The 26,364-nt window shown below is 41.6% G+C and overlaps 1 protein-coding gene across 2 annotated transcripts in view; it reads right to left on the bottom strand.

Annotated features, from left to right (window-relative positions):
* The window catches only part of TRPV4 (transient receptor potential cation channel subfamily V member 4), a 108,656-nt gene extending 82,581 nt beyond the window's left edge, over positions 1-26,075 (bottom strand). The window contains exons 1-2 of one of the 2 annotated variants that reach the window (XM_063454665.1): positions 25,697-26,075; positions 390-791 (exon numbers count right to left, since the gene is read on the bottom strand). In XM_063454665.1, coding sequence (XP_063310735.1) covers positions 390-772 — 383 coding nt within the window. In that variant the 5' untranslated portion in view covers positions 773-791; positions 25,697-26,075. The remainder of the gene's footprint in view (positions 1-389; positions 792-25,696) is intronic. The other variant, XM_063454663.1, reaches the window with a different exon arrangement.
* Between the last annotated feature and the right edge of the window lie 289 nt (positions 26,076-26,364).

Here is a 26,364-nt window from a genome sequence, read left to right as displayed (position 1 = left end):
CCTTCCTTCCTCCCTTCTCTCAGCTCCCTCCACCTCCCTACATTTATTTATATGCATCCTTCTTAGTGTTTTTTTTTTATATACATATATATACATATACATACATATACACTCTCCTTACCTCGTCTACCCCACACTCCCCTCCCCACCTCAAAATACGAGCGTTAGCTCTAAACCAGTGAGAACCGAGAAGCATTTGACTGGACGTGGGAGATGGAAGTGGCATGACATCAAACAGGGCGTGCGAACAAGCAAAAAGGTCCTTTCAATGGAGGTCATAATTTTCTGTTTAAGAACACCCATATCCTAGTTTCAGAGGTATACATCTTCAACTGGCACTTTTTAAGCAAATGTGTATAGGAACATAGTTAATATGTTTTATCACTTACTCTGTATGCATCTTCTTGCGCCTGCGTCTGTTTTCTGTAGGGTGATGATGGTAAGTTTCATAATCAAACAAAGAATCCATGGGAGCTTTCTTTGGTGCTGGTACAACGGAGGAATCATAGATGGTAGACTCCAAAAGATCCATAGGGTTGGGCATTCCCCTCTTGAATGCCCCCTGAAACCTTATTTTACGGTTCTGTTTGATATCCCCAGGTACCGGTGGAGTTTGGGTTACCTCAGGGGGTACTGTCCCTTCTTCATTCTCAAACAGGTTGGCCAGGGAGGATAGAGGAAATGTATCATTCTGACTAGATCCATCATCACCTTGACTGTCATCAATGTCCAGAGATGCACCGTGTTTGGGTAGGTGTGAGGGGTTGGTCATTCTTCACTCCTTTGACTTCCTGAAAAACAAATATGATAAAGTAAGATTTCCACACAAGTGTTTTTCATCACAACATAACCAAATAAGATCATACGATAAATCACATTTTATTAAAACTTGAGGAGAGCTTCTGTTTACTTTAAAACTTGCCCCAGTCTTAGCTCCTGGTCAAATCATTGTTAAAATATCTGCTCTTTGTATATGTTCTCTATACTGACTGCCAGATGCATAAAGGAATAGACATGAAACATAGTTTCTATTTCTCCTCATTTGCAATGTTTGCTCTGACTTTGCCTTGTCTAACTAGATTTTAAAGAGACACTATAGTAGCAGGAAAACCGCTTGGTTTTCCTAACACTATAGTACACTGAGGGTGCCCCCACCCGCAGGGTTCCCCTCCCGCGGCGCTGAAGGGGTTAAAATCCCTTCAGCTACTCACCCTTTCCCCCCGCCGGCCTCCCTTACCTCTCCTCCCCCGCCGACGTCAGCATCCTTGTCTGACGTCACCGGTGCCGAATGCGCAATGCTTTCCTATGGACACTCTGCGTGATTGAGGCATAATATGGAAGACAGCCACTATAGGCTGGCTAGACCCCAGATGTAAACATAGCAGTTTCTCAGAAACTGCTATGTTTACATCAGGCAGGGTTAACCCTAGAGGGACCTGACACCCAGACCACTTCATTGAGCTGAAGTGGGCTGGGTGACTATTGTGTCCCTTTAATGTAATTTGCTCAATGTAAAATAAAACAGAACATTTAATGAAGAAAATAACTAAACAAAAACAAAACACAGAGGTGTACCTAGGTAACTTGGTATGTGAGGTAGATATGTATGGTTGTACCTGCCCTCCCAAAATATTAACTTTTGTGTGTTGTTCAGTACCCACTCAACCCTTGTGTGTGTCTCCTCACTCTTTTTGTGTGTCTCTTAACCCCCCCCTTTCAACCATGTGTGCCTTGTAACAACCTTCACCCCATTATGCATCTATTAACCGATATTAGTTCTTGTGTATCACAACTCTTTACAGCTTACCCTTTTTTGTCCCCTCACATAAGTACACAGTTACATACCTAGATATGCAATCATACATAGCCAAAATGAGGTGTTAGACCAAAAAACAATTGTGAAACAAAAATAGTAAAACTTAACCAATGGTAATAGAAAATCTTAAAATATCACCTGAAAAGAATCATAAAAAAAAAAAATACATAGCACAGACCATCTGGTACAATTATAAAATAGTGCACACATGTACATATATGGGCAACACTCACATTTCCCAGAGCCCTATAAACACTGGCTTTGGGTAAGAGAGGCTCCTATGGAGAGGGAATAGATCCCACAATCAGGTGTCCCAATAGATATATTAGGACACGTGACGGCCTAGACAGTGGATGCTGCAGAATGATTTTACTGCAATTGGGACACCGGATTGTGGGATCTACTACCTCTCTATATGAGCCTCTTTTAGCCAGAGCCAGAGTTTATTTAAAAAATAAAATAAATAAATAAATAAAAACTGATTAAAATGAGGCACAGCACATGCCCAAATGACAAAATTACCATTATTTGGTTAGTTTCTTAGACAGGCGTGCCAATAGCATGTCAATAACCAGTTGTTTGTGTATAAATATTACATTACTAGAGTTGCTTATGTAGCATGACTCAAATGCCATCACTGTGAGTTTAAAGTGACTATTATATGTACTATGAAATTACTTTTATTTATGCAAAATCAAGTTGAAAGTATTCATATTCACCTCTTTTCTTTTGCACGCTACTTTTAGACATGGGGGTATATAACAGCAAGTGATTGACAGACAAAATAACATTGACCGATACATGAGGAGAAGAAGGCCCTGTAACAATCTAACCGGATATGATTGAGCATACTGAGCCTTTCAGTAAAAATTAAAATACATTTTTATTTTATTTTTTAAAGTGTACACTTTTACCGCTATCACATCATACTGAAAAAGTTCATAATTGGCTATTAAACCAGAAAGAACATTTACACTTGTTTGTCTTATGCATTTGCTATTTAACAAAAATAGGTTGAATTGTCAATTGCTTTTTAAAGCTCTTTACATTACAGACTTTTGTATAAACCAAAGCTATTCCCAGATGTGGTTAGGAAGAGCCGCTTCTATACTATATTCAGAATAGGCCTCCCTTTCATATTCACTACAAAAACACACAATGTTCTTCTTGCTGCTAGTTTTAATAGAAACCCTTCTATAGTGGCAAGGCATGAATGCATTTTATTTTTTTAAGCTTTTTATATATTTATTGTGTAACATGATTTTAAAAGCATCCAGGGAATGCACACTTTGTGATATGTATTGAATTTCAATTGTGAAATGCAAGTTAAACTCCCTCTAAATTCACTGAGCAGCTTATAATAAAATTCCATTGAGTTGTTCATTTCTTTGGTTTCCTCTATAAGAGATAAACTTGCTAGGCCTCCTGCTCCTCTAAGCCCAGCACTTTGTGACAAGTAGTTATGTATTTTTGCGATCAGAATATAATCATTGAGACAGTCTATCAATGGCATCTTGGACTTAAAGGGATCCTATAGTGCCAGGAAAACAAACCTGTTTTCCTGGCACTGTAGGCTCTTGGAGTTCCCCCCTCCCTCGGTGCTGAAGGGGTTAAAACCCCTTCAGCCAATTACCTTAATCCAGCACCGGGCTCCCTCGGCGCTGGTGACCTCTCCTCCCCTGCCGACGTCAGCTCTTCACTCTGGGACAACATTACAAGAATCAACCACACAAACCTTCAGGAATCACCAGGGATCTAACCTTATATTTGGTCTTTGAGATTATTCTCCTGTGGTATCATCCAAGGATTATTTTTAATGTATTTATCATTAGTTTACTTTTTTTATTTTATTTTTATTTTTTTTTTAACTATTTTGGTACCTTTTTCCCTAACTTTGTAGTTCCAACACATGTTTAATAATAAAAATGATAAGTGATTTATCAATAATCACCTACAAGGATTTGTTTCATTTTAAAACATTTATTTGATTTCTGTCCCCAGATTTTATGCCAAAACAATTCTGTGTATATACAAAAAGGTTTTGTTTTTTTAATCTCCTATGACTTTCAGCCAGGTACAAGGAAACCATTTAGTGGGTCCACCTTTTTTGATCGTGACAGTCTTGGCTATGCTTGTTTTTTAGTTTTGTACAATTAGGTCTGCAATACTTTGTGCCCTATATATTCAAATGTATGTACTACAGTGATCGATTATACAAAGGGTTCACAATTAGGAGTCTTTACAGTACCCACTTAGCTATATAGGTCAGTGTGTGTGTGTGTGTGTGTGTGTGTGTGTGTGTGTGTGTGTGTGTGTGTGTGTGTGTATACGCGCGCACACACACACACACACACGTAGGTCTGTCAGTGAGTGCATCTATATATGTTTGTCTGTCAGCGTGTGTGTATGTGCGCGTATCTGTATGTCAATGTGAGTTTCTGTGTCAGTGAGTGTCAATGTATCTGCATGTGTCAATGTTTGTATCTGTGTTTTTATATCTGCATGTGTGTCTGTGTATGTGTATCACAGTGTATGTGTATATGTGCATACATCTCTGCATTCAAAACACTAACACTACACACAAACACACCCCTGCATTCAAACAGGAACACTACAAACACACCTCTGTATTAAACACTAAAACATATAAACGACACTGCATTCAAAAACCAACACTACATACGAACACAACCCTACATTCACACCCACACACTCCATAAAAAACATGCTTACAATAAAACACAAAAACACTGCTCAGTGCTAAATACAACCCTGCAAGCATGGGAAAATGGTAGAACACCAGCGGTCAATGCATTGTGGGAGATATGTGACAGATGTGGATCTGTCTTTTGGCTACACTTGTGATAGGGGGGGCAAAAAAATGCTTTGCACAATGGCCCTCTCTACAGGTGTTTGCCACTGCATTTAATGGAGTACTAGATACATTTTTTATGATAAAAGAAAATAAGGTAACTAGAGCATTGTATGATTGTATGCAGATTGGCAGTAAAAATGTTTTATTTTTTTTTATAAATCTAATAAACATGCATATCAGTAAGGAAAGACCATAGGTTCCATATAAGAGTAGGGGATGTGGTGGAAAGAGAGTGACCCTTGAGATTGCAGTGAAGCGCCCTGGAAAGTGCTCCAAGTTCCCAGACTGTGATCAGCAAACACCCTCCCCATAAGTGGGCACAGTCCCACAATGAAGGCTTAAGCCCAAGATTCCTGGGCCCACGATCCAGCAAGCTCTCTGACCACTCCCCAAATTGTGGCCTTGATTGATCAGACCCCTAAGAGTAAGTAATGTACCACATATTTGTGAAGTGGAAGCTGTTGCAATAACTTGTGCGGTGATGCAGAGTGTACAGTGACCTGCAAGGATTCCAGGAGAGCCAAGGTGAAGGAACAGTGTTGGTTAATCGCAGAGGCCTTCGGTTCAATGCCAGACCCTCCACATCGAGGAGACATGATCTCAATCTGATTGCTGAAGTAAGAAAGCAGTTGACAGCCTGTGTGTTGGGGTTTGCAGTCTGCTGGCTAGCTTTGCCCAGAAATCATTGAAAACTCTGTCGAGCCCAGACATAGCATAGAGTTGTGGGCTTGGTTGACATGTGGCAGACGCCATTGTTACAAATCGCTATTTGTAACTGGCCCTTTAAATGAGAAATTGCCCTGCTTCCCTGGATTGTGGAGAAGCATGTTTGCCAGCCTCCTGCCTCATGACTATGGCCCCTGGAAGATTGTGCCCCTGAAAACTTATTAACATTTATTGGGTGTGTATGGCCCTTTAAGAACCGTCTGGGGACATATTGTGACTTTGCTGAACAATGTCCCTTTAAGACTATGTCCCCAGACCTGTAAAATAACTTGCCCCTGGCTTTCTCCCACTTGGTTCAGTAAATAGGGCTTACTGAACCAAGTACCACACAGGCGGACCACCCAGAAGCTAAAGTGTGCAGGCAATTTACCTCCCAGGCTGTGAGGTTACTGCAGGTTAATTGCCGAGCGCTGGGTGGCCGCCATTCGGCAGCCGAACACGTGGCGGCGGCCATTTTAGTCATTCGAATGCGGTCAGCGGTGTATGCTAAAGATTCTGTGGAACCAAAATCGGCTACACATTTTGCCGAACACCGCTGACCCCAAGTCCCGTTCGAAATGGGACTTAGTCGTTTTTCGGCATGAAATTGACCGGCCGCACAGCCCAAATCTATGGAACTGTTTTGGGCAGGAAATTGTGCTTGCGGTCGGTCATAAAGTACTTCCAGCTAACTTTTGATCCACTGGAGGGATTTGGCTGATTTTTGGAAGTGTTTATGTTTGATGTATGCTGAGTCTGAATATGCAACTTTTATTGAAATTGAATGTATGGTTTTAAAGTTACAGTGTGTGTGTAAAAATTGTAATATTATTGTATGTAATAATTGGTTTAACTGTTTATCTGAGGGGAGGAAATGTGTGGGCTGCACCAGATGTGTCAAATGCAAAAGGGTAATAAGCGCTCTCTTCTCAAGGGTGAGCAGCAGTTCACCAACAAGGTGTTCCCTCTACCTTGTGATAAATGGACAGATAAAATAGAAAGGTGAACAGCGCTAAAGCGCTTTAGCGCTGTTCACCTTTCTATTTTATCTGCACCAGATGTGTGATTGGTGATTTTATGCCTCCCCCTGGGAGTGTCCTATTTGCATGTAACCTCAATAAAAGCCAGGCTGGGTGTTCCAGCATCTCAGACCTCTTCTGACCCTCAATACGTAGCCTTGTCTCGTTATTGGAGGGAACTGCTATATCACACTGGGGATTGCTATGCGCTGCATATTCCCCTGAGCTCTTAATCACTTAGCTCTTTTAAGAGCTTGTTCCGGATACGCTCTCCAGGAGGAGAGATCTTCCCCACACGTTCCTGAATGCTGAAGGTTCATTCCAGGGTGGACGGAAGACGGCGCGGCTCCAGTTAAGCTACGGCGGTTGTGGAGCCTTCGGTGGTTGTGGTGTCGTCTGCAGTGCTTGGAGTCCTCTGAGAGCGCTAGGAGCATCCATCAACGGAGGGTACTCGGTCGGAGTACACGGAGCTCCGTTACAGCCATGTTAGGTGGAGCAATGCACCAAACTTTGCTTCTGCAGGACCCAGACCCAGCTAATGGGTGCCGGGGTAACCCCCACTCTCAAAGGGGAGTGGGGGGGGCTAAACTGCAGCTCAAACACAGAGGTTCAACTTTCAGAAAAGCCAGAGACAGAGTCCATTTTAATTAGGTAAAATTCAGTATTATTCAAACAGAGTGTCTAGTGAGCATGGCAGTTGGGTACTACCTCTCCCCCTCCCCCTCCACACTCCCTATTGTTTTAACAAGAAAACTACCTGCTGATACCACTACTACTATAAGCAGAGGATATTCCTTGGTGTTATGGTTACTTATCCTCTTGTGACCTTTTATTCCCCTAGATTTAAAATGACCAGCCCATTTTTTCTCTGGGCATGGAGTTGACTATATTTGAAGTCCAATTGGTTGAATATGCCTGGCAGATTGTGAGCTAAATTCAGTCTTTTGGAAGCCAAGCATGATGGGAGCTGCAGTCTCCAGCAGTTGGAATGCCATAGATTCCTTTTCCTATTGTCATACATTCACACACTTCCTGTAAACCAACAAAACATTCAGTGGTTTTGTTTTTCTTCCCCACAATACATTCATAGCACATCTATGTCATCACTAAAACTGTTGTGATTCCTAGTTGGGGGTAGGGAACTGAGACAGAGTGTAAATGTACTGCAATAAACCATTAGGTTCTGAAGGTACAGTTACAAAAGGATAAGTCCTGCGCTCACTCCCATCACTCCTGGGCGGCAGCAACACAGTACACATCAGCCCCAATATATAGTAAAAACCAAAGAAAAAGTTACCTGTGCTCTCTCCTAAATCCCTACGTATTTTTAAACAAATGGAGGTCATTTAGTTACTCCAATGGCCATTGGAAGGAATGCCCACCTGCCAACATCAAGGCAGACCCCCCTAAGCAGGTCCTACACGGAGTCCTACATAGAGTAACTAAATGGAGTAACTAAATGACCTCCATTTGTCTAAATATACATAGGGATTCAGGAGAGAGCGCCGGTAACTTTTTCTGTGTTTTTTTCTGAATGTACAGTGTTAAAGTCGAACTGTCACTTTCTACAATGTTAAATATGTTGACTTGCACCCTATATTTAACAAATATAAGTTTTGAAAAGTAAAGAAATGTAAAAATAAACACGTGTTTAGCTCTATTCTGGAATCAATTACCTCCATTTCTGTCTCCCTGTCAATCTTAATTATTAGCTATTATTAATAAAGGGCAAGCAAATTCTGCATCGCTGTACAATAGGTGGACTAATTATTAATTATTAATAATAATACAGCGCAGGCAAATTCCGTAGCACTGTACAAGTAACAAGACAAGTTGGATGCACAGGAACATAGGGGGTTGAGGGCCCTGCACAATTAAGCTTACATTCTAGAGGGAGTGGGGTAAAGTGACAGAATATCTATGGGTAGGATTTAATTATTTTCTTTTTTAAATTCAATTTATTACTGGCATTTATAAAGCGCCAACATGTTCCGCGGGAGGGATTTCATTTTCGGGAAAAATAGGTTGCTAGAATAGTTTCCAATAAAGGCTTAGTTTTTTTTTGTTTTGTTTTTAAACGACACAGTTGTTGGAGAGGAAACAAGGTTACTAAAGGTGCGGGGAGGAAACGTTTTTAACGGTTTTCAATTATTTTTTTGGAAAGGAATGTAGACTGGGTGAGAGTCCAATGGAGCTGGGAAGGGAGTTTCATATGAACAGCACAGCCCCCCCCCCCTCCTCCCTCACAAAACTAAAACGATAAAATGCTTAGGAAAAATTAAGTAAATGTTTCTGAATTAAGAAGTAACGCCAAAGGGGGGGCGGGGCCTGACCGTGGAACAGAGAGGACGTGTGCCTCCATAGCTCCGGCACAGGGGACCACATTAAACAAAATAAAAAGGAAAATAAGCGACTAAACTAAAACTAAAGGTTACCCGGTATAGGGGCACGATGAGAGGAATACGCAGATACCGGTCAAGCGACATTCCATGAGACGTACAACCGATACCACGAAACGGCCTCCAAGAATGGCAAGCGCAGGAGAGGCGGCCGCTCTCCTGCCACCAAAAGCAGCTGGAAACATGGCCAGGAGCCCTCGTTCCCGCCCCCGCCCCCCCGCTCCCCATGGCCCGGCGGGGGTTATCCCGGGCCACCCTCACAAGAGCCCGCGGACAAGCCGACCACACACAGAACGACCACAAGGTCTAGGCGGCACACCTAAGGCCCAAAATATGGCAGACGCTTCGCTTACCACCATCTCCTGCACCGCCACCAGCGAAACCAAGCTCAGACTCAACAAAATTTTTGAAGCATTCTGGGAGGCACTTCAGAGACCCCCGGAACCGGCAACAACACCCGACGGCACACCAAGGGGTCAGACACAGAAGGCCAGGGAAAGGGGCATGGAAGTTCTCCCGAACTCCCCTACCAAGGCGTCCAGGCAACGGAGAGAGACTGAATTAAAGGCTGCTGCTCGGAGACACACTAGAGGCAAACGTGGTATGGGAGCAACAACCCAAAAGAAGGCAACGCAAGCTTGCAAACAGCAAAGGCCACACCGCCTACAAACAATGGCGATACCACAACCCCGGAGAATCACAGCACAATATGGCCGACCAGTAAAGCCGGAAAAAGCAGCAACCCCAGAGCACTTGCAGCGGACCCACAGCGGCTCACAACTACAGCCAAAAGTACGACCTCCGACCGGGACTATGACTTACCCAATGGACGAACCACACCACCCCACGGAAAGCACAGCTGCCTGCTCTCTCGGATCACCAAAAGCGAGACACAGAGCACCATACCGGGACGTCACTGTTGCCCCGCAAGGCATCGGCTGACGGCAGCACTACTTAGGACCCTAGGGACTCTCTTTGTTTACTTTCTTACCGCCCATTTTAGTTTTACTTTCTATGTTTATGCCAGCCTTGCGGTCACCTGCTTACTGGATCACTTATTAGACCATCATAGTCAGTAATTTACATCCCTGAAGCAAATCACCTGTGAATTCACTGTACTGTATAACCTACAGCTATGTTTGAACCATAACGTTGATAATCCGATACTATGACACCCCTTCCACTGTGTCTATCCCTTGGCCCGCCTTTCCTGCCAGGCTCCTCTTGATCCTTAACTAAAGCGAGCACCCAAGCAGTTGTAAATAAGGCATAAGTATACCTGTTTGACCTCCACAGGAACGCAAAGTCATGTAGTTAACATAATTGTAAACGTGACCTAACTCCTCATAAACTTGTCTACCTTAGCATGTCTAAACCAACTCATCGATGTTATGTAGTTAGTTACGCTCATGTTTTCCTAAAAGTAAAATGTGCTGTTTAATCTGCCACACTTTAAAATACTAAATGTTATGAAAAAGCCTGTAGCAGCTGTTGTGGCTCTACAAGCCTGTTACCTCATGCACAATAAAAATAAAGAATAAAAAAAAAAAAAGTTATGCCAAAAAAAAATAACTTCGCAAAAAATAAAAAATAAATCATAAATAAATCGATGACACTTTTTATAAAGCATCTCCGGTGTTTCTTTTCCAAATTCAATCCATACCCTCTTGTAGCTGGGAAGAAAGAAAGAGAAAAAAAAAGTTTAAAGAAGAATGATGGTGCTATGGTGCATGCGTGGCTATAATAAAGAAGCATTGGATTCTATGAGAACCACTATTGGCAGAGTAAGAAGCACTCGCTTTGGCTTTGAGTAAGTACTTAATGCAAATGAAGAAGAGCATGCTCCCAGCACTATGACTGGTGTAACGTTGTTCATATATAGAAGTACCACTTTCTCTTGAAATCAAGATTTTTATAAAATAAAAATGAAGGGACAGCTAGTGAAACATTACAGCTAAAGTGCTTTAGCGACCTGGAGTGCTCGTTTAACACAAGCTGGTGATTTTCAAGATATAATTCAGTGTTACAATTTAAAAACAAAGTGATGGCAGCCCTTTAAAAATGGTCAGAGTTTTCGTATGTCCCCCTATTATCATGACACTGTGCCAGCAAGCAGCATAATGCATAAATGTTAAAAGCAATTAAAAACATTGTCCGTCTTGATGTGGGATCTTTTTATTTCAGAGTACAGATCCCAGCCCTTAGTAATTATATAGTGTGTTCAAAACAGTCCAGCAATACACTGCAAGGCAATGATTACCAAAGCGCAGTAACAGAAGTGGCATCTGTAATTACTGTAAATAAATCTTCCAAGACTAACTTTTTTGTCCTCTCTTGGTGGAATGGAGGAGAGGGGACACACATGAAAATATAAAATAAGAAAACCACAAGCTGAGGTTCCCCCCTTTCTGCCTTCAACCCTTCTATAATCTGGGGGGCAAATCCAGTCAAATGGCCCATTGCACCAAGAGGGGAGTAAAAACACCTTTCCAATGTAATTGAAAGAGGGGGCAGTCACCAAAGCAGACACACACAGACACACTGTTACAGGCATACTGATACACACAAACATACTGACACACACACACACAAACTTTACACTTTTAAAGCCAGTTTCCTACCTTTGCTGGTACCTTTCCTGGGGTCCAGTGTGCTGGCTAGGGTGCTTGGGAGTTGGGGTCTGACTCTGCTTGCTGGCTCTCACACTGCAACCTGGCTCTGCCTCTCTCCCGCGCGGCTCATACTCTCTGTGGGAAGAAGTGACTCACGGTCTACACTTCCTCCCATGCTGCCGCAACGGGGCCTGGTCACGCTGTTAAACGGCCACAGAACCCGACCGGGCCCCTGCTGAAACATGCTCACTGGGTGGCCCTAAGTGTATGGGTCACCCGGTGGTCCCCCTTAGTGTGTGGGCCCCGGTGCAACCTCAATACCAGCACCGCGGGCCCATGGGGGGGGACCAAGGGCGTAACTAGGGAGCGCTGGGCCCCTGTGCAAGAATTAAAGTAAGGCCCCCTCATCACTCCACCTTGTGCATATTCTTGCTCCTAGTGACTCCCACTAAACAATACAATAGTTGAAATGTGTGTGGTTTCTTTGTGTGATTGCACTGTTGCATGTATGTGTGTAGTTGGATGAGTGTAATTGTGTGGGTGTGTGAGGGCTGGCTGAGTGTGATTGTCTTTGTGGCAGTTTGAGAGGGAAACAAAGAAACAAAGAGGGAGATAGAAAGTGCCAGAGAAGACAGATGGAGGGAGAGAGGCACACAGGGAGAAGGAGAGACAGAGACAAAGAGCCAAAGGGAGACAGAGCTATACATCTAGACAGAAAGGGGGAGAGACAGACAGTGACACAAAGAATGGAGAACCTAAGACAGTTAAAAAAAACTAGAGAGAGACAGAGAGGAAGTGAGACACACAGAAAGAAGTAGAGCCAGGAAGAGACAGCCTCATTTGTGTGCAGGGAGAAGTGAGGTAGAGTATTTCACTCACCTTGATCATGTGTGCCATGTTGCAAGCTGGGACAGGGATTTCTAGGGGGGCTTAGGTCTGCTGGACTTGCTCTGAGCTCCCCTGTGCAGTCTAAGTGCTGTCATCCTGGGAACTGATGGAGGGACCCTGCAGGCAGGATATGGAGGCAGCTCTGCCAGAACTCTACCCAGGAAGAGGTGAGGGGAAAGCATTGAGTCTTGGCATGTGTGCTAGCTGTGCCTCCGAGGCACACATAAATGAATACAGAGGGACCATCCATCTGCAACCCACTCTGCCCCTTACTGAGGTTACTCAGTGGCCGATCAGTGAGGTAGGATAATTGCCATTTAGTATAATGCCAAATTGGCAATATACTAAATAGCAGTTTTGCAAGGGGAGCCAGTCCTGCCAGCAAGGGTCTACAGAGCAGCCGAGCCACCTGGTGTGATGGGCCCGGTCGCAGCTGCAACACCGGTAGTTCCGCCACTGTGGAAAACATTTTTTTTTTTTTTGTAGATGCGGGTGACCCTGGATTTAGGGTGGCCTGGGGAGGGCAATTGCCTCCCTGCCCCCTGTCCCAGCCCACCCCTGCAGGATTGCCTTATATGGACAGGCAACATGGCCCTTGAGGAGAATGAAATGTGGTTTCAGTTCTTGCACATGCTCAGTACATTGATGACAGTATCTGAGCTATATGTAACTAACTAACAGGTACCTGTACTTGTATATGCCACACGGAGATTTTAGGCCTACTAAATTTTGGGCCTAGCTGAAATCCCATCACAGACTAAGGCTAGACCTTTAGGTGCATCAAAAACAAATAAAAATTAAAGAAAAAGAAAAAAACATTATATGGGTGCAGACAGAATGACAGACAACAGTGATATCATTTGGAGTAGATTAGAATTTTATAATTTAGCGTAGGCGAATCCTGCCTGCTTCCAACATGTGCACAATAGTACAACACATTTGCGGAGTTCTAGTGGTTGAAGAGCCAGAAGCTAAAGAAAGAAAAAAAAAAAAAAAAACACGCGATGGAGCCCGCAGGGGACAGCTTCAGGCAAGTGTAACTTATACCCGTCACACCAGAAAAACCACTGTCACCTTGGGGGGCTTTGCAAAATACGTAAAGACCAACAAAAGTGACAGAGCCACTATAACAATATCAGTGTGCCATGATACAGTTGTTTGTAAGACTATGAATGATTTTGTCAACTTCAAATAGCTGTGCTAAAAAAGAGCGTTTGCTCCAAACAGAAGTGATCTGGTTTTCCTGTCAGGAAACCACCATACCTCATGCCTGCAACTGCAAGACATTGATTTTAGGATGTGTCTACACAATGTCTTCACATTTAAAGAAACATTTGAGCAAAAACAGTGGTACACACAGATGAGATTTCTTAGTTTTTAAAATATCAAGTTCCCATCTTGATAAATTCACCAATCTCAGTGCAACAAGCTTCTTCTCTCTATTTTGAGAGATGACACTGCATTGACATTAAAGCTTATGTTTTTAAAATTATTTTTCTTGTACGTGATGAGAAGAAACTTAAAAAAAATTATAATTTTTATTTAATTTTTTTAATCAGTATAGATTTAAAAGGGTTTTGGTCTAAAAAGTAGTCCGAAATATTATAAAATCAGCCAATGGAAACCAGTGGAACCAACAGACACATTCCATTGGTGACTTTTGCCCTTTAAAACATACAAATTCCTTAAGTTACGCAAAGTAATAAACACCATCGATCACTATAAATGTAGATAGAAATTATATCTACAATACATTATATATAGTCAATACAATATTAAACAAATATCTGCACACCAGTCAAGCCATGGCACTTGCTTTTCCCACAGAAATCACAAATTTGCAGTGATGTTACTATCGCAAAGGATTCTGGGTGGGCATATGCAAATAAGTGTCTCTCTCGCTCATAACCAGACAGGAGGTAACCCAAGGTAAAAAAAGGTAACCCTTCCCACTTGGAATATAAATAGGATGCTGGTACCGGTTAGTCTTGAATGAAAGAGACAAAGCGGTCATATGCAAACACGTCCCTTTTATATTTTTGCCACTTTTAAAGAATATAAACATATTGATAAATCTTCAGATTAATGGTAAATACAGCAGTATGGATTTCCAAGTTAAAGTTTTCATTCAGAAATTAGAAACACATTTTTATATTTTACTGAATTATTTTGCTGAAGAGGACCATCCTTAGAAGTATGCTTAGAAAATCACTAATGTGAGAATGGTCAGGGATTCAACGTGAATTTAAAGGGACTATTACATTTTAGATCAAAAGAACTAGACTGAGAAAATTCTTCAAGTCAGCTTTAACTACAGTTTAACTACTGTGGCCTTAAATTCCCAACAGCCCTCACTTTAGTGAATAATCCTGATTGAATTTCCTGAAACAATTGTGATAGGAGAGCAAAATTATCTCCAATTACATTAAAAAAATAAATATATAAAAAAAAAAACAAAAAAAAAAAAACATAAATGTTACTACTTTAACAATTACAAAAACCTTGGTTAATGTATTCGGACTATCGGGGTGATTCACTAAAGTTAATTCAAAGTGAATTTCAAATTTAAGGCCATACCAGCCAAATTGGAAAAATTCTTTCATTCAGCTATGCTTCCAGTTCGGTTACATTGTCCTAAAAAGTAAAATTCTCTTTGAAGTCACTTTGAATTCTTACTTTAGTGATTAACCCTGTATGTATAGGTGTTAATGTATATAGAACATTCATTGTTGAAACAAAATATTAAATTATTCCTGGAAGTTCTAGAAAGATATGTTACACAATACGTTGCAATGTATCCTTCTGGAGTCAACAAATACCATTTCTAATCTATTCAAAAGCAGTTGATTAAGACTTGAGTATTTAGGACTTGTTGGGACCTGCAGTGTATCTCAAGAACAGCAGAATACTAGGAAATGTAACCAGATATATACATCAACACGATTAAATGGCGAAGAAAATAGGCTTAACAGCACTTTGGTTGCATTCCAAATATCTTGTGATAATTCTTCCAACAATGTTAAATATAAAAGAAAATATATCTGCACGTGGGTGAATATTTTGTTAGAGTACATTTGGATGAATCCTATATTAAAAAAAAAAAAAAAAAGTGTATGCATAGCTGGTGCTGTATTAATAGAAAAGTTTGAGAGTGTAGAGTAAATAAATGTTGAAAACTGATATGGGACATAAATCACACTTGTTTTGCACCCATTAAAGGCCATCTATGAGTTTCAATGCAATCCCCCATTACTTTAACCCCTTAAGGCCTAAACTCCTGGAATAAAAGGGAATCATGACATGTCACACATGCCATATGTCCTTAAGGAGTTAAACACAGGTTTGATGCAATACACATGATTAAGATTTATAGTTTTAGATTTTATAAGAGAAACAGCTTCATTTAAAGGGACACTATGGTCACGTAGACCACATCAGCACAATGAAGTGGTCTGGGTGCCAGGTCCCCCAGGTTTTAACCCTTTAAATGTAAACATAGCAGTTTCAGAGAAACTGCTATGTTTACATGTGGGATTAATCCAGCCTCTAGTGGCTGTCTTCCCGACAGCTGCTAGAGGCACTTCTGCGACAATGGATTCGAAAAATCGCATCCAGAACGTCCATAGGAAAGCATTGAGAAATGTTTTCCTATGGACTGTTTGAATGCGCACGCGGATCTTGCCGCTCATGCGCATTCCGCTAAACTCGGGAGCTGACGTCAGCGGGGGGAGGAGAGGTCACCAGCGCTGAGGGAGCCCGGCGCTGGATTAAGGCAAGTAGCTGAAGGGGTTTTAACCCCTTCCGCGCCAAGGTAGGGGGGCCGAGAGGATGATATAGTGTCAGGAAAACGAGTTTGTTTTCCTGACACTATAGTGATCTTTTAACTTATATTCCTTCCATAAATGGCACTTTAGCAAGTATATTAATATTTTTGTTACTCTTTCTAGGATGTCTGTACATAAAGTCCATTTAGGTTTTACTTTTAGAGATCAATGCTTGGACCAAAAAAAAAATAAAATAAAATAAAAAAAAAAAAAAAACACCTTTGTCAATACATAGCAAATAAAGCTGTGCAACTGATTCTCATGAATACATGTGAGAAAAGTTGCACATTATTGGCTGTCAGTGCGCCGATCAGCAATGGATGGAAAGCGCCTATAAGCTGCTCCAGATCTAGGTGCAGTGGCAATTCTGACATTCCACATTACTTTGTACTGTGATTATAATGAAAGAGCAGCATATCGCTACCTGCTTTCAGGTTGGGATATGTCTGTCTTTTCTTAAGACCTCATGTATAAACCTGGCTCCTATCTGACCTACTGCCATAAGGCCTAAAAACATCTACAGAAAAATAAGGGTTTATTTTCTTTTTAAATAATTTATAAAATATGCTACAACTGAATATCTACAGTGTATTTCTACGTAAAAGCTTGGACATAATACTGTTGCAGGAACATTCCAAGCACCATAACAGCAACAGAGTGCTGTAGTGGTTATAATGCCAAGAGCAACACCCTTCCAGGTTAAGTAGTCAAACCATTTATAATTTTTCCGGGGGTTCACTGGGGTGCCAATCACAGCTTCTTCATTAACTCCACTTAGCTAAACCCTCCAGCGATCGGTTCATTTGCACCGCTGCACTTTGCTCAGTGTTGCAGCTTCAGAGGAGGCTGTAACCAGCACCTGGCAGACTCCGTGTAAATGGTCAAACTGTTCACTAACTGTTTAACTATGTATTCAGGGAGAACTAGGGCACTTCTGGCACCATAACCACTATAACGCATGGTAGAGGTTATGGTGTTTGCTATGTTCCTTTAATAAAACACTTTAAAACCAATACTTTTAAAATTGTGACTGGAGTGATGTTGGTCTTTAAAGTGTTAACAGAGTTGAGCTTTGTATGAAAGGATATATAAATAGGTGAATACAGCACCTGGTTATTTATGTATGAATGTGGATGCCTGAGGGGTGGGAGATAGAGAAACTGTAGGCCCTTTTATCACACGTTACTGAAAGAGAAATAATGCCTCCAAAACAATGCCTCACGCGTACATTTATCCTACCAAGGATTATACTGAAGGGAGGGGGGGGGGGATGGAGATGGAAACAGAATCTAAACAATCAGTGATTTGATCCATGCAGAGTATGGAAATATGTAGTGACACCAAACAATTATTATGCACACAATAAGTTTGCTTATTGTACAAAGCTGCAGAACACTATGCTTTATTGATACATTTCATTTTAATTATTCTCGTAATAGAAGCCAATATGAACACATACAGGGATATCTGCTTGGAGAAGATTTAGGCAGAGTTTAACCTAAGAGAGCAAGTAGCAAGATTGTGACGTGCATGTTAAACGGGCACATCTGTGTACATACTGTGTGTGTTTGTGTGTGTGTGTGTGTGTGTGTATGTTGCTCTTCTATGCAGAGGTATCCTCAGTTTCAATGCACATACCTACCGATATTAAAAAAAAGGTATGAAATAGTGACAAGGGTGGGAGTGCTTGTGGGCACACAGCCAAGGGGCACCACTTGCATAACTGACAACAGCCAAAATAGGCCGGCCACATGCAAAGTAGGAGAGGCTAACCAAAAAAATACCATGTTAATGCAAGCAAGGCTGAATGACAGCCTCTCACCACCCTCCATTGAGGAGCACTGCTGAAGCACTTTCTGCATGGTCCTAATGCCCAGTGTGTCTAAATACACTTCTGTTATGCTTCTTGGAGGATACCATGGAAACAACCTATGAGTCCAAAATCGTAACGGTCCACTGGATCCATGATAGTCGGTAGGTATGCATGCATTGTTTGTGTTTGTTCCTGTACGCAAATGTAAAAAAAAAAAAAAAAAAAATTATATATTATTATATAATATTTATATATGTCCTGAGGAAAGTCCCGAACCGGGACTGAAACGTTGACGAACTCTGCATATTTTAATGTAAATTAATAAAAGTTACATTTTATAACACCGAGTGCGAACCACCTCCTTCATCTCTACATGTCTGTATGAGAGAAAACAAAGAAAAAAGGCTGCGCCACACAAAATAAATATAATAGGATAACAATAGTATATCCCAATAAAAAGAGTTCTTTCTTTAGGTCAAATGGTCTGTAACGTGCTTGGTCAGGGATAGTGTCCACGTGGGCCTTCCCCGGAAAGATCCAATAATATGCAAAGACAAAAGATAGAACCAAAATAGTGCAAGATATCCAATAGGGTAAAAAAGAAGATAAAAGGAAGACGGTAGTGCACTCACATGAGTAAGAGCTATAGCTAGCTCTAGTATGGACAGCGTACAGCGGTACAATCCCCGCCTATGGGATATGGTGCAGGTGTCTTGCCTTTGGCACACATTTGGAGTATTGAACTCAGATGTAGCAAAGCATAATTCGTTTTTTTATCACAGTGGTACACATCAAATTTACAAACTGTCTAACAAAAATGCTACGTGCCTGTACAAAAATGCCACCAAAAATAAAAATAAATATATATATATACACCGTATATACTCAGGTATAAGTCGACCCGAATATAAGTCGAGACCCCTAAATTTTACCCCAAAAACCTTGGAAAACTTATTGACTCGAGTATAAGACTAGGGTGGGAAATGCAGCAGCTACTGGTAAATTTCGGAATAAAATTATATCCCCCAAAAATTATATTAATTGAATATTTATTTACAGTGTGTGTATATGTGTGTATATGTGTGTGTATATAATGAATGCAGTGTGTGCGTGTGTGTGTGTGTGTGTGCGCGTGATGCAGAGTGTGTGTGTGCGCGTGATGCAGAGTGTGTGTGTGTGTGCGCGTGATGCAGAGTGTGTGTGTGTGTGCGCGTGATGCAGAGTGTGTGTGTGTGTGCGCGTGATGCAGAGTGTGTGTGTGTGTGCGCGCGTGATGCAGAGTGTGTGTGTGTGTGTGCGCGTGATGCAGAGTGTGTGTGTGTGCGCGTGATGCAGAGTGTGTGTGTGTGCGCGCGATGCAGAGTGTGTGTGTGTGCGTGTGATGCAGAGTGTGTTTGTGCGTGTGATGCAGAGCCTTGGTAGGGGGTGGGCATTTTTATTATTATTTTTTTTAATTATTATTTTAATATTAAATTATTATTTTTTTTATATATTATTAATATATTATTTTTATTTTATTTAAATTTGTATTTATATTTTTTTCGTCCCCCCTCCCTGCTTGTTAGCTGGCCAGGGAGGGGGGCTCTCATTCCCTGGTGGTCCAGTGGATGGGCTGTAGGAGGCAGCGAGCTGTAACTTACCTTCACAGCAGCTCCTGTCAGCTCCCTTCTCTCTTCTCCGGTCAGCTCCCACTGTAAGTCTCGCGGCCGCGCGGAGCGTTGCCACGGTAACCCGTGGCAATGCTCTGACCCCGCGGCTCTCTCGAGACTTGCAGAGGGAGCTGACCAGAGGAGAGATAAGGGAGCTGACAGGAGCTGCTGGGAAGGTAAGTTACAGCTCGTTGCCAGCCCCCAACAGGACTGCCAGGCTTGTAATGAGTCCGGCGGTCCTGTCTGTATTATGGCAATGTAAGTTGCCATAATACAGACACTCACTCGAGTATAAGACGAGTGGGGGGGTTTTCAGCACGAAAAAAAGTGCTGAAAAACTTGTGTTATACTCGATTATATACGGTATATATATATATATATATATCATTTTTTTTCAATTAGTCTTTTTGTTTGTAGAATTTTATATTATATTATATATATAAATAATATATATATAAAATTCTACAAACAAAAAGACTAATTGAAAAAAATGATGGCACATTAAGGCATAATATACACCATATGAGATATGCTGGTATGTCTACTCTCACAAATGGGGTAATTTGAACAAACTGCTATAATTCCCCAAAATGAGTCATAGGACCATCAAATCTATTAAGCAAAATTATATCTGTAAAAACAAAAACTATAAAACTATTCAACCATAATTTACCTCTTTCATATTAAAAAGGACCACTATAGGCACCCAGACCAATTCAGCTCAATTAAGTGGTCTGGATACCAGGTCCCTGCAGCTTTAAACATAGCAGTTTCAGAGAAGGGTTCAGAGAGGGTTAATCCAGCCTCTAGTTGATGTCTCCCTGAAAGCCACTAGAGGCCGCTTGCACAATCCTCAACGCAAAAAAAAAAAAAAAAAAAAAATTATCGCATTGAGGACATGCTGGACGTCCATAGGAAAGCATTTCCTATGGGTGGTTTGAATGCACGCACGGCTCTGGCACCATTCGGAGCCGACGTTGTCAGGGGAGGAGAGGTCACCAGCACCAAGGGAGCCTGGACCTGGATTAAGGTAAGTGGCTGAAGGGGTTTTAACCCCTTCAGCCCAGCGGAAGGGGGGCCCTGAGGGAGAGGGGGACCTAATAACCTTATAGTGCCAGGAAAACAAGTTTTCCGGGCACTATAGGGCTTCTTTAAATTTTGAAAAATTACAGGGTCAAATATATACAGTTTTCCATTTTGTAATTTGCCAGATTGGTTTGCTGGGCATATGTTGCCTTTGAGACCGTGTAGCAGCCCTGGAATGAAAATTAACCCCATCATGGCATACCATTGGCTAAAGTAGACAACCCACGGTATTCAAATGGGGCATGTCCAGTTTTTTTTAGTAGACATCTAGTCATAAACCTTGACCAAAGTTCGCATTCATATGTTTTTTGCATTTTTCACATGCACACCGCATTTTCACTGATGATATCATCGTTGTGGTTTTACAGTTTTCAAATACTTGTGTCCAGCAAAGTCTGCCATATACAAGAGTACCCACCATGTACAGGTGTTATGGAGTTTTGGAAAGTTACTGGGTCAAATATAGAGTTTTCAAATTAAATTCTCTGAACTTACTTCTTTTTTACAATCACATAATTATGTAAATATAATACATACACACATTACAATTACATGGCCCAGATTTAATGCAGGAGTAGGTAAGTATGCTGGTCGCGGGTGCCGCTTTTAAGCCAATTTAGTGTGGAACGGCATTGTACGCCATAATGGCGTTAAGCTTAAGTTGTTTTGCTGACTATATTCTTCCTTTAAAAATTTTTTTTTGTTTTCATTTTTTTACAAAAGACATATCCTGAAGTATAGATATGCTACATACAGTAGGGCATATATATTTAAGCACTTACCATGAATGCAGGGCCGGCGCTACCTGTAAGGCGGACTAGGCAGCCGCCTAGGGCGCCCCATGGGAAGGCTCTGTAAACGGCCCCCAAAAAATGGAGCTGCTTCCCGTTCTCCCAGAACATTGATTTTTGTGACCACAGTTACAAATATCCTCCAGAGAGCCTGTTCTACACCAGACCAGTGGAGCCAGACTGCAGCCATAGCCCATCATCATCCTCATCTGGGTGTAAGTAGGCAATCTAGCATATTATTCGTGGCACTAATCTCTAATTTACCTCACATTAAAGAAACACTATATTCCCCAGAACCACTGCAGCTTAATGTAGTGATTCTGGTGTCTATAGCCTGTCCCTGCAGGCCTTTTAATGTAAACACGGTGGTACTGCAGCACTGGCGTTAGTTAACATGGCAGATCATATGGGTGGTGCATTGTGATGTCACATGGGGGGGGGCGGCAAACTTTACTTTTGCCTAGGGCGGCAAAAATCCTTGCACCGGCCCTGGATGAATGTGAACATATGATACGGGTTTGTAGAAATGTTTTTTCACTATTGTACATGTCAGATTTAGGCATATTTTTTTCAAAATTGCACAACGGATTCCCTCACGGTTTCTTTACCACTTCCCCATTCTTGCTGTGCAAGTGTACGCAGACCATTATTACAGCCTTGTCACGTAATAATATCAGTGATCTACTCTAACCTAAAAATATCAAACATAGAAATACATTTGTAAGTTACGAGAGGACTGCTGAAATCCTGAAGACAATAAAGTGATTAGACATTAGGTCTTGGTTAAATATCTCGGAAGTTATCCAAATAGAGAACCATTGGCACCTGCACATGTGTCGGTTCAAATGGAGCTTTGTACAGTCTGCTGCAGATGTATCTGTAGTTCTTGGTAATGAATGTACACAGCTCTGTCCCTGGTCCTTTGGAAAAGTTACCAGCATCAAAAAGCTAGTTGCCAAGTAACCATATAGGTGAATACATGGTGAAAGCTGTGAGACATCCATATTTCTGACAGTAAGCTCTCAGATAGCAATGCAAATCAGCATAACGTGGATGTAGAGTGTAAGAGAAAACGATTTGTTAAAACTATTGGAAAAATGATACGTCTCAGTATTATAACAGAACCTATTTGCAGTCAAAAGACAAGTGCAAACACTTTATAGTGAGCAAATATTATTACAGATTTCACACAGAAGTTGAAGCCTTAATTGTGTACTCCCTAGGTAAATTGTGTAAAATGTCCACAGGAATTAAAGAATGTATTTACTAAACATTAATTTGGAAAACAGAGACATAGCCACAAATGCTTAAGAAAAAGGTCTAACTAGGCAAGTGTGCTTTCTGCACATTTGACAAGATAGAGGCTTCAGTCCACCAATATGTACTCACGGTCTGTAAAGTAAACAGTGCAATCTGATTATGTCTGCTTATTGTCCATCTATAAAGGCATGCCATTTGATTATCTCAGGTATTGTTTACATCCTATTTAATTAACCCTTACATCCCTGCCAGAAACCATCACAATGCTTTCACTAAATCAACATCTTTGTTCTCTAAATTAGAAGGAGACTGGTCATGCTCATTAGATTAGATAAAACTATCTATACATTGTGCTAGCAAATGCATAGATGAGGAGAAAAAACCTATTTGACAAAAGGGCTTTGCTCCCAGGATGCAGGATAGACCACTTGCCGGAGACAAATCACTATAGACCAGAGGCGGAGCGGAGTTGGGTGTTACACTCTGGCTCTTTCCTCTGCAAAAGTAAGTTACTTCAACACCCTCATAAGCACACTGTCCTGCCAACCCAAATGCTTATTTCACACTTTTACTGCTCTCCTTCACAATGTTGCTCCCCCTACCACCATATCAGCCTTAAAATGTTGCAGTTTACTTCACTGAGATTTCTACAAATCTGAGAAGAGATCGCTAACCTCTCTCCCTCCTCTAACATGTCTCTAACCAACTCCCCATCCAACTACCGCCCCATATCGCTACTGCCGTTTGCCTCCAAGTTTCTTGAGAGAGTTGTGTATGCGAGATTGACAGACTTTCTTGAATCCAACTCTCTGCTTGACCCGCTTCAGTCTGGATTCCGCGCTCGTCACTCTGTTGGAACAGCTGTGACCAAAGTATCCAACGATTTAATCGCTGTTAAATCTCGCGGCCACTACTCTATCCTAATTCTCCATGATCTTTCTGCTGCCTTTGACACGGTTGATCATGAACAGTGTTACTACTCCTGTGTGTGTCCCTCCAAGTCAACGGCGCCACCATCACCTCTACCTCGCAGGCTCGCTGCCTAGGTGTTCTCTTTGACTCCGACCTGCCCTTCACCCCTCATTTCCAGTCGATCGCCAAATCCTGCCACATCCATCCAAAAAACATAGCTCGCATCTGCCCCTATTTAAGACTAGACGCGACGAAGGTGCTGGTCCATGCCGTTCTTTCTTTACTTGACTACTGCAATCCCCTTCTCAGTGTTCTTACGTGTTCTCAGATTGCACCGCTGCAATCTATAATGAATGCGGTGGCGAGGCTCATTTACTGTCCGCCCTCACCTCCCACGCCTCACCCCCTCTGTCAGTCCCTACATTGGCTTCCAGTTAGATATAGGGCTCAATTTAAGATTCTGGTGCTTGCTTACAAGTCTCTATATAATGCTGCTCCAACCTACCTATCCTCCCTAAAACATAAGTATGTCCCGTTGAGGCCGCTGCGCTCTGCCGAAGACCTACGTCTATCCTCTATCCGTACTCCCACATCTGAAGACTTCTCCAGGGCTGCACCTTTTCTGTGGAACTTCCTTCCCTTCTCCGTTAGACTTTCACCCAGTCTTCACTATATTATTAATAATAATAATAGTGACATGAAAAGTAACACCAACTGAGCGATGCTGGAATGGAGGACAGGTGAATAAATCATGTATATTTATTATATATGATGTACTCAATGTATATGGGAGTGATTTCAGGTAAGTAAATATTTTGACAACAGGATTACTTTAAAAAAAAATAAATGACACCCTATATACATTGTTAAATAAATTATTTTTTAAAAAATTGTAAATTATGTATTACTTGTGTTAACCTTTTTTCCATGAGATCATCGGTTTTCTTTTAATGTAATATTAAAGATTTAGCAAGTGACATCATAATCTAGTTCACATGAGGTAAGGCATTGCAAATGAAGAAAAGAAATAGAAACATTGTGTCATGTTTAATCTTTGCTATAGGCGTTCTCTATGCTGACTGCCAAGTGCAAGGGACAGAGCTTATAGCAATGATTGGCAGGGAGCTCCCAACAAAAAAAAAAAAAAGATTTGTTTCATATAAGGGGTAAGTAACAAAATATAAAAAAAATCTTGGGAGGTGACGGTTTCCCTGTTACCATGATCCAACTTCAGAACACAGTGACCTTTATTTCTAAGTCATACAAGTTGGGCTATATTCAGTAATCACTGAACATCAAATTGCAACATTTACACCAAAATAGCCAAGCTCTCAATACTGAAGGGTAGGAGAATTGTCCATATCAACAGGCTGAAGATTACTCTTTCCAAGTCACTACAATTCAGTTTTTCATAAACAAACTTCTTTCATGAACAATTTCATAAATAAAAAAAGAAATAATACTGATTTATCAATACGGAATTCGCTTTTAAATCGTTCAGCTGGAAACATGGTTGTTGTGGCCTTAACCCCTTAAGGACCAAACTTCTGGAATAAAAGGGAATCATGACATTTCAAACATGGCATGAGTCCTTAAAGGGGTTAAAACCAAATTTATAGAATAGTCACTATGTGACAACAGTAAAGTAGGCATTTTCCCTCAAAGCAGCTGCTTTTGCAATTTGCTTTTCAATTCACCACAATCCAGAGTTTGCTTTAAAAAAAAAAACACCTCAGTGTGAGATGAAAACTGCATGAAATAAAATAGCAAATAATGAAAAGGACTTTCCTGTGCCAGCCATTTTAGCCTGGGTTTTGCAATTCTGTGTACTGCTTAATGAATTAACCCATCAGCCACCACATCTGTCACAGAGAACCTAGGTAACAAGCAAAATAGTAACTCTGTCACACAGAACAAGAAAGACTTTGACATGAGTAAGGCACAATGACCAGCTCTAACAAGCCTATACCACAAGGGAGAAATGCTATGCCTCTCAATGATGCAGACAAGCTGAAGGATTGTGGAGTTAGAGTGAAAGCGAACCTACCTTAGCCAGGCGCGTGTGCAGAGAGCTTGGGGCAGTCAGGAAGACCAACCACAAGGCTGGCAGAGGGAGAGCCACCAACAGGCTGGGAGAGGTAGGTCCTGTGCACTGCAGGGAATCTGGCGATCAGGAGCAGCTCTCAGATAACAGTTTCTTCCTTGTAAATGAACGATTAAAGCAGTAGTGTAAGTTTAACAGGAAGGCAGCAGAGGACACAGGCTGTACTGAAATGAGGAATGGCACAGAACGAGTCTTTGTATTCAGTCCCTGGATGACTCCATCAGGCAACAGGGAGATGCATGTTAGCAGACCCTAAACTCAACCCCACCTGTGTGAGTGTTTGGAGAGCCGCCTCCTCCTCCTTCCTTCACACATCACTGGATCACTTCTCCACCCACCACTCCACTAGTGCAATCCCACCCCCAGCCTTAAAATAACTCCTATATGTAGCTCCCCTCCAACATGCTAGCCTAGGACAAGCTGGGCATTCTAACTACAAACTCGCATTGACTCATTTACTATACACTAACTCATTTACTATAGTGAGGGAACCTCCAGTCTGTGATGGTCACAGCCTCCAAGACTGCATTTCCCCTGAGGCTCAGTCAGCCATTTGGAGTATAAAGGTTTAGTTAGAAGCATTTAAACTATTACCAACTGGGTAATATTTA

Source organism: Pelobates fuscus, chromosome 5 (assembly GCF_036172605.1).
Source record: "Pelobates fuscus isolate aPelFus1 chromosome 5, aPelFus1.pri, whole genome shotgun sequence".
In the NCBI taxonomy this organism is placed as follows: domain Eukaryota; kingdom Metazoa; phylum Chordata; class Amphibia; order Anura; family Pelobatidae; genus Pelobates; species Pelobates fuscus.
Note: the sequence above shows the minus strand (reverse complement) of the source record. Positions and strands in the feature narration are given on the sequence as shown.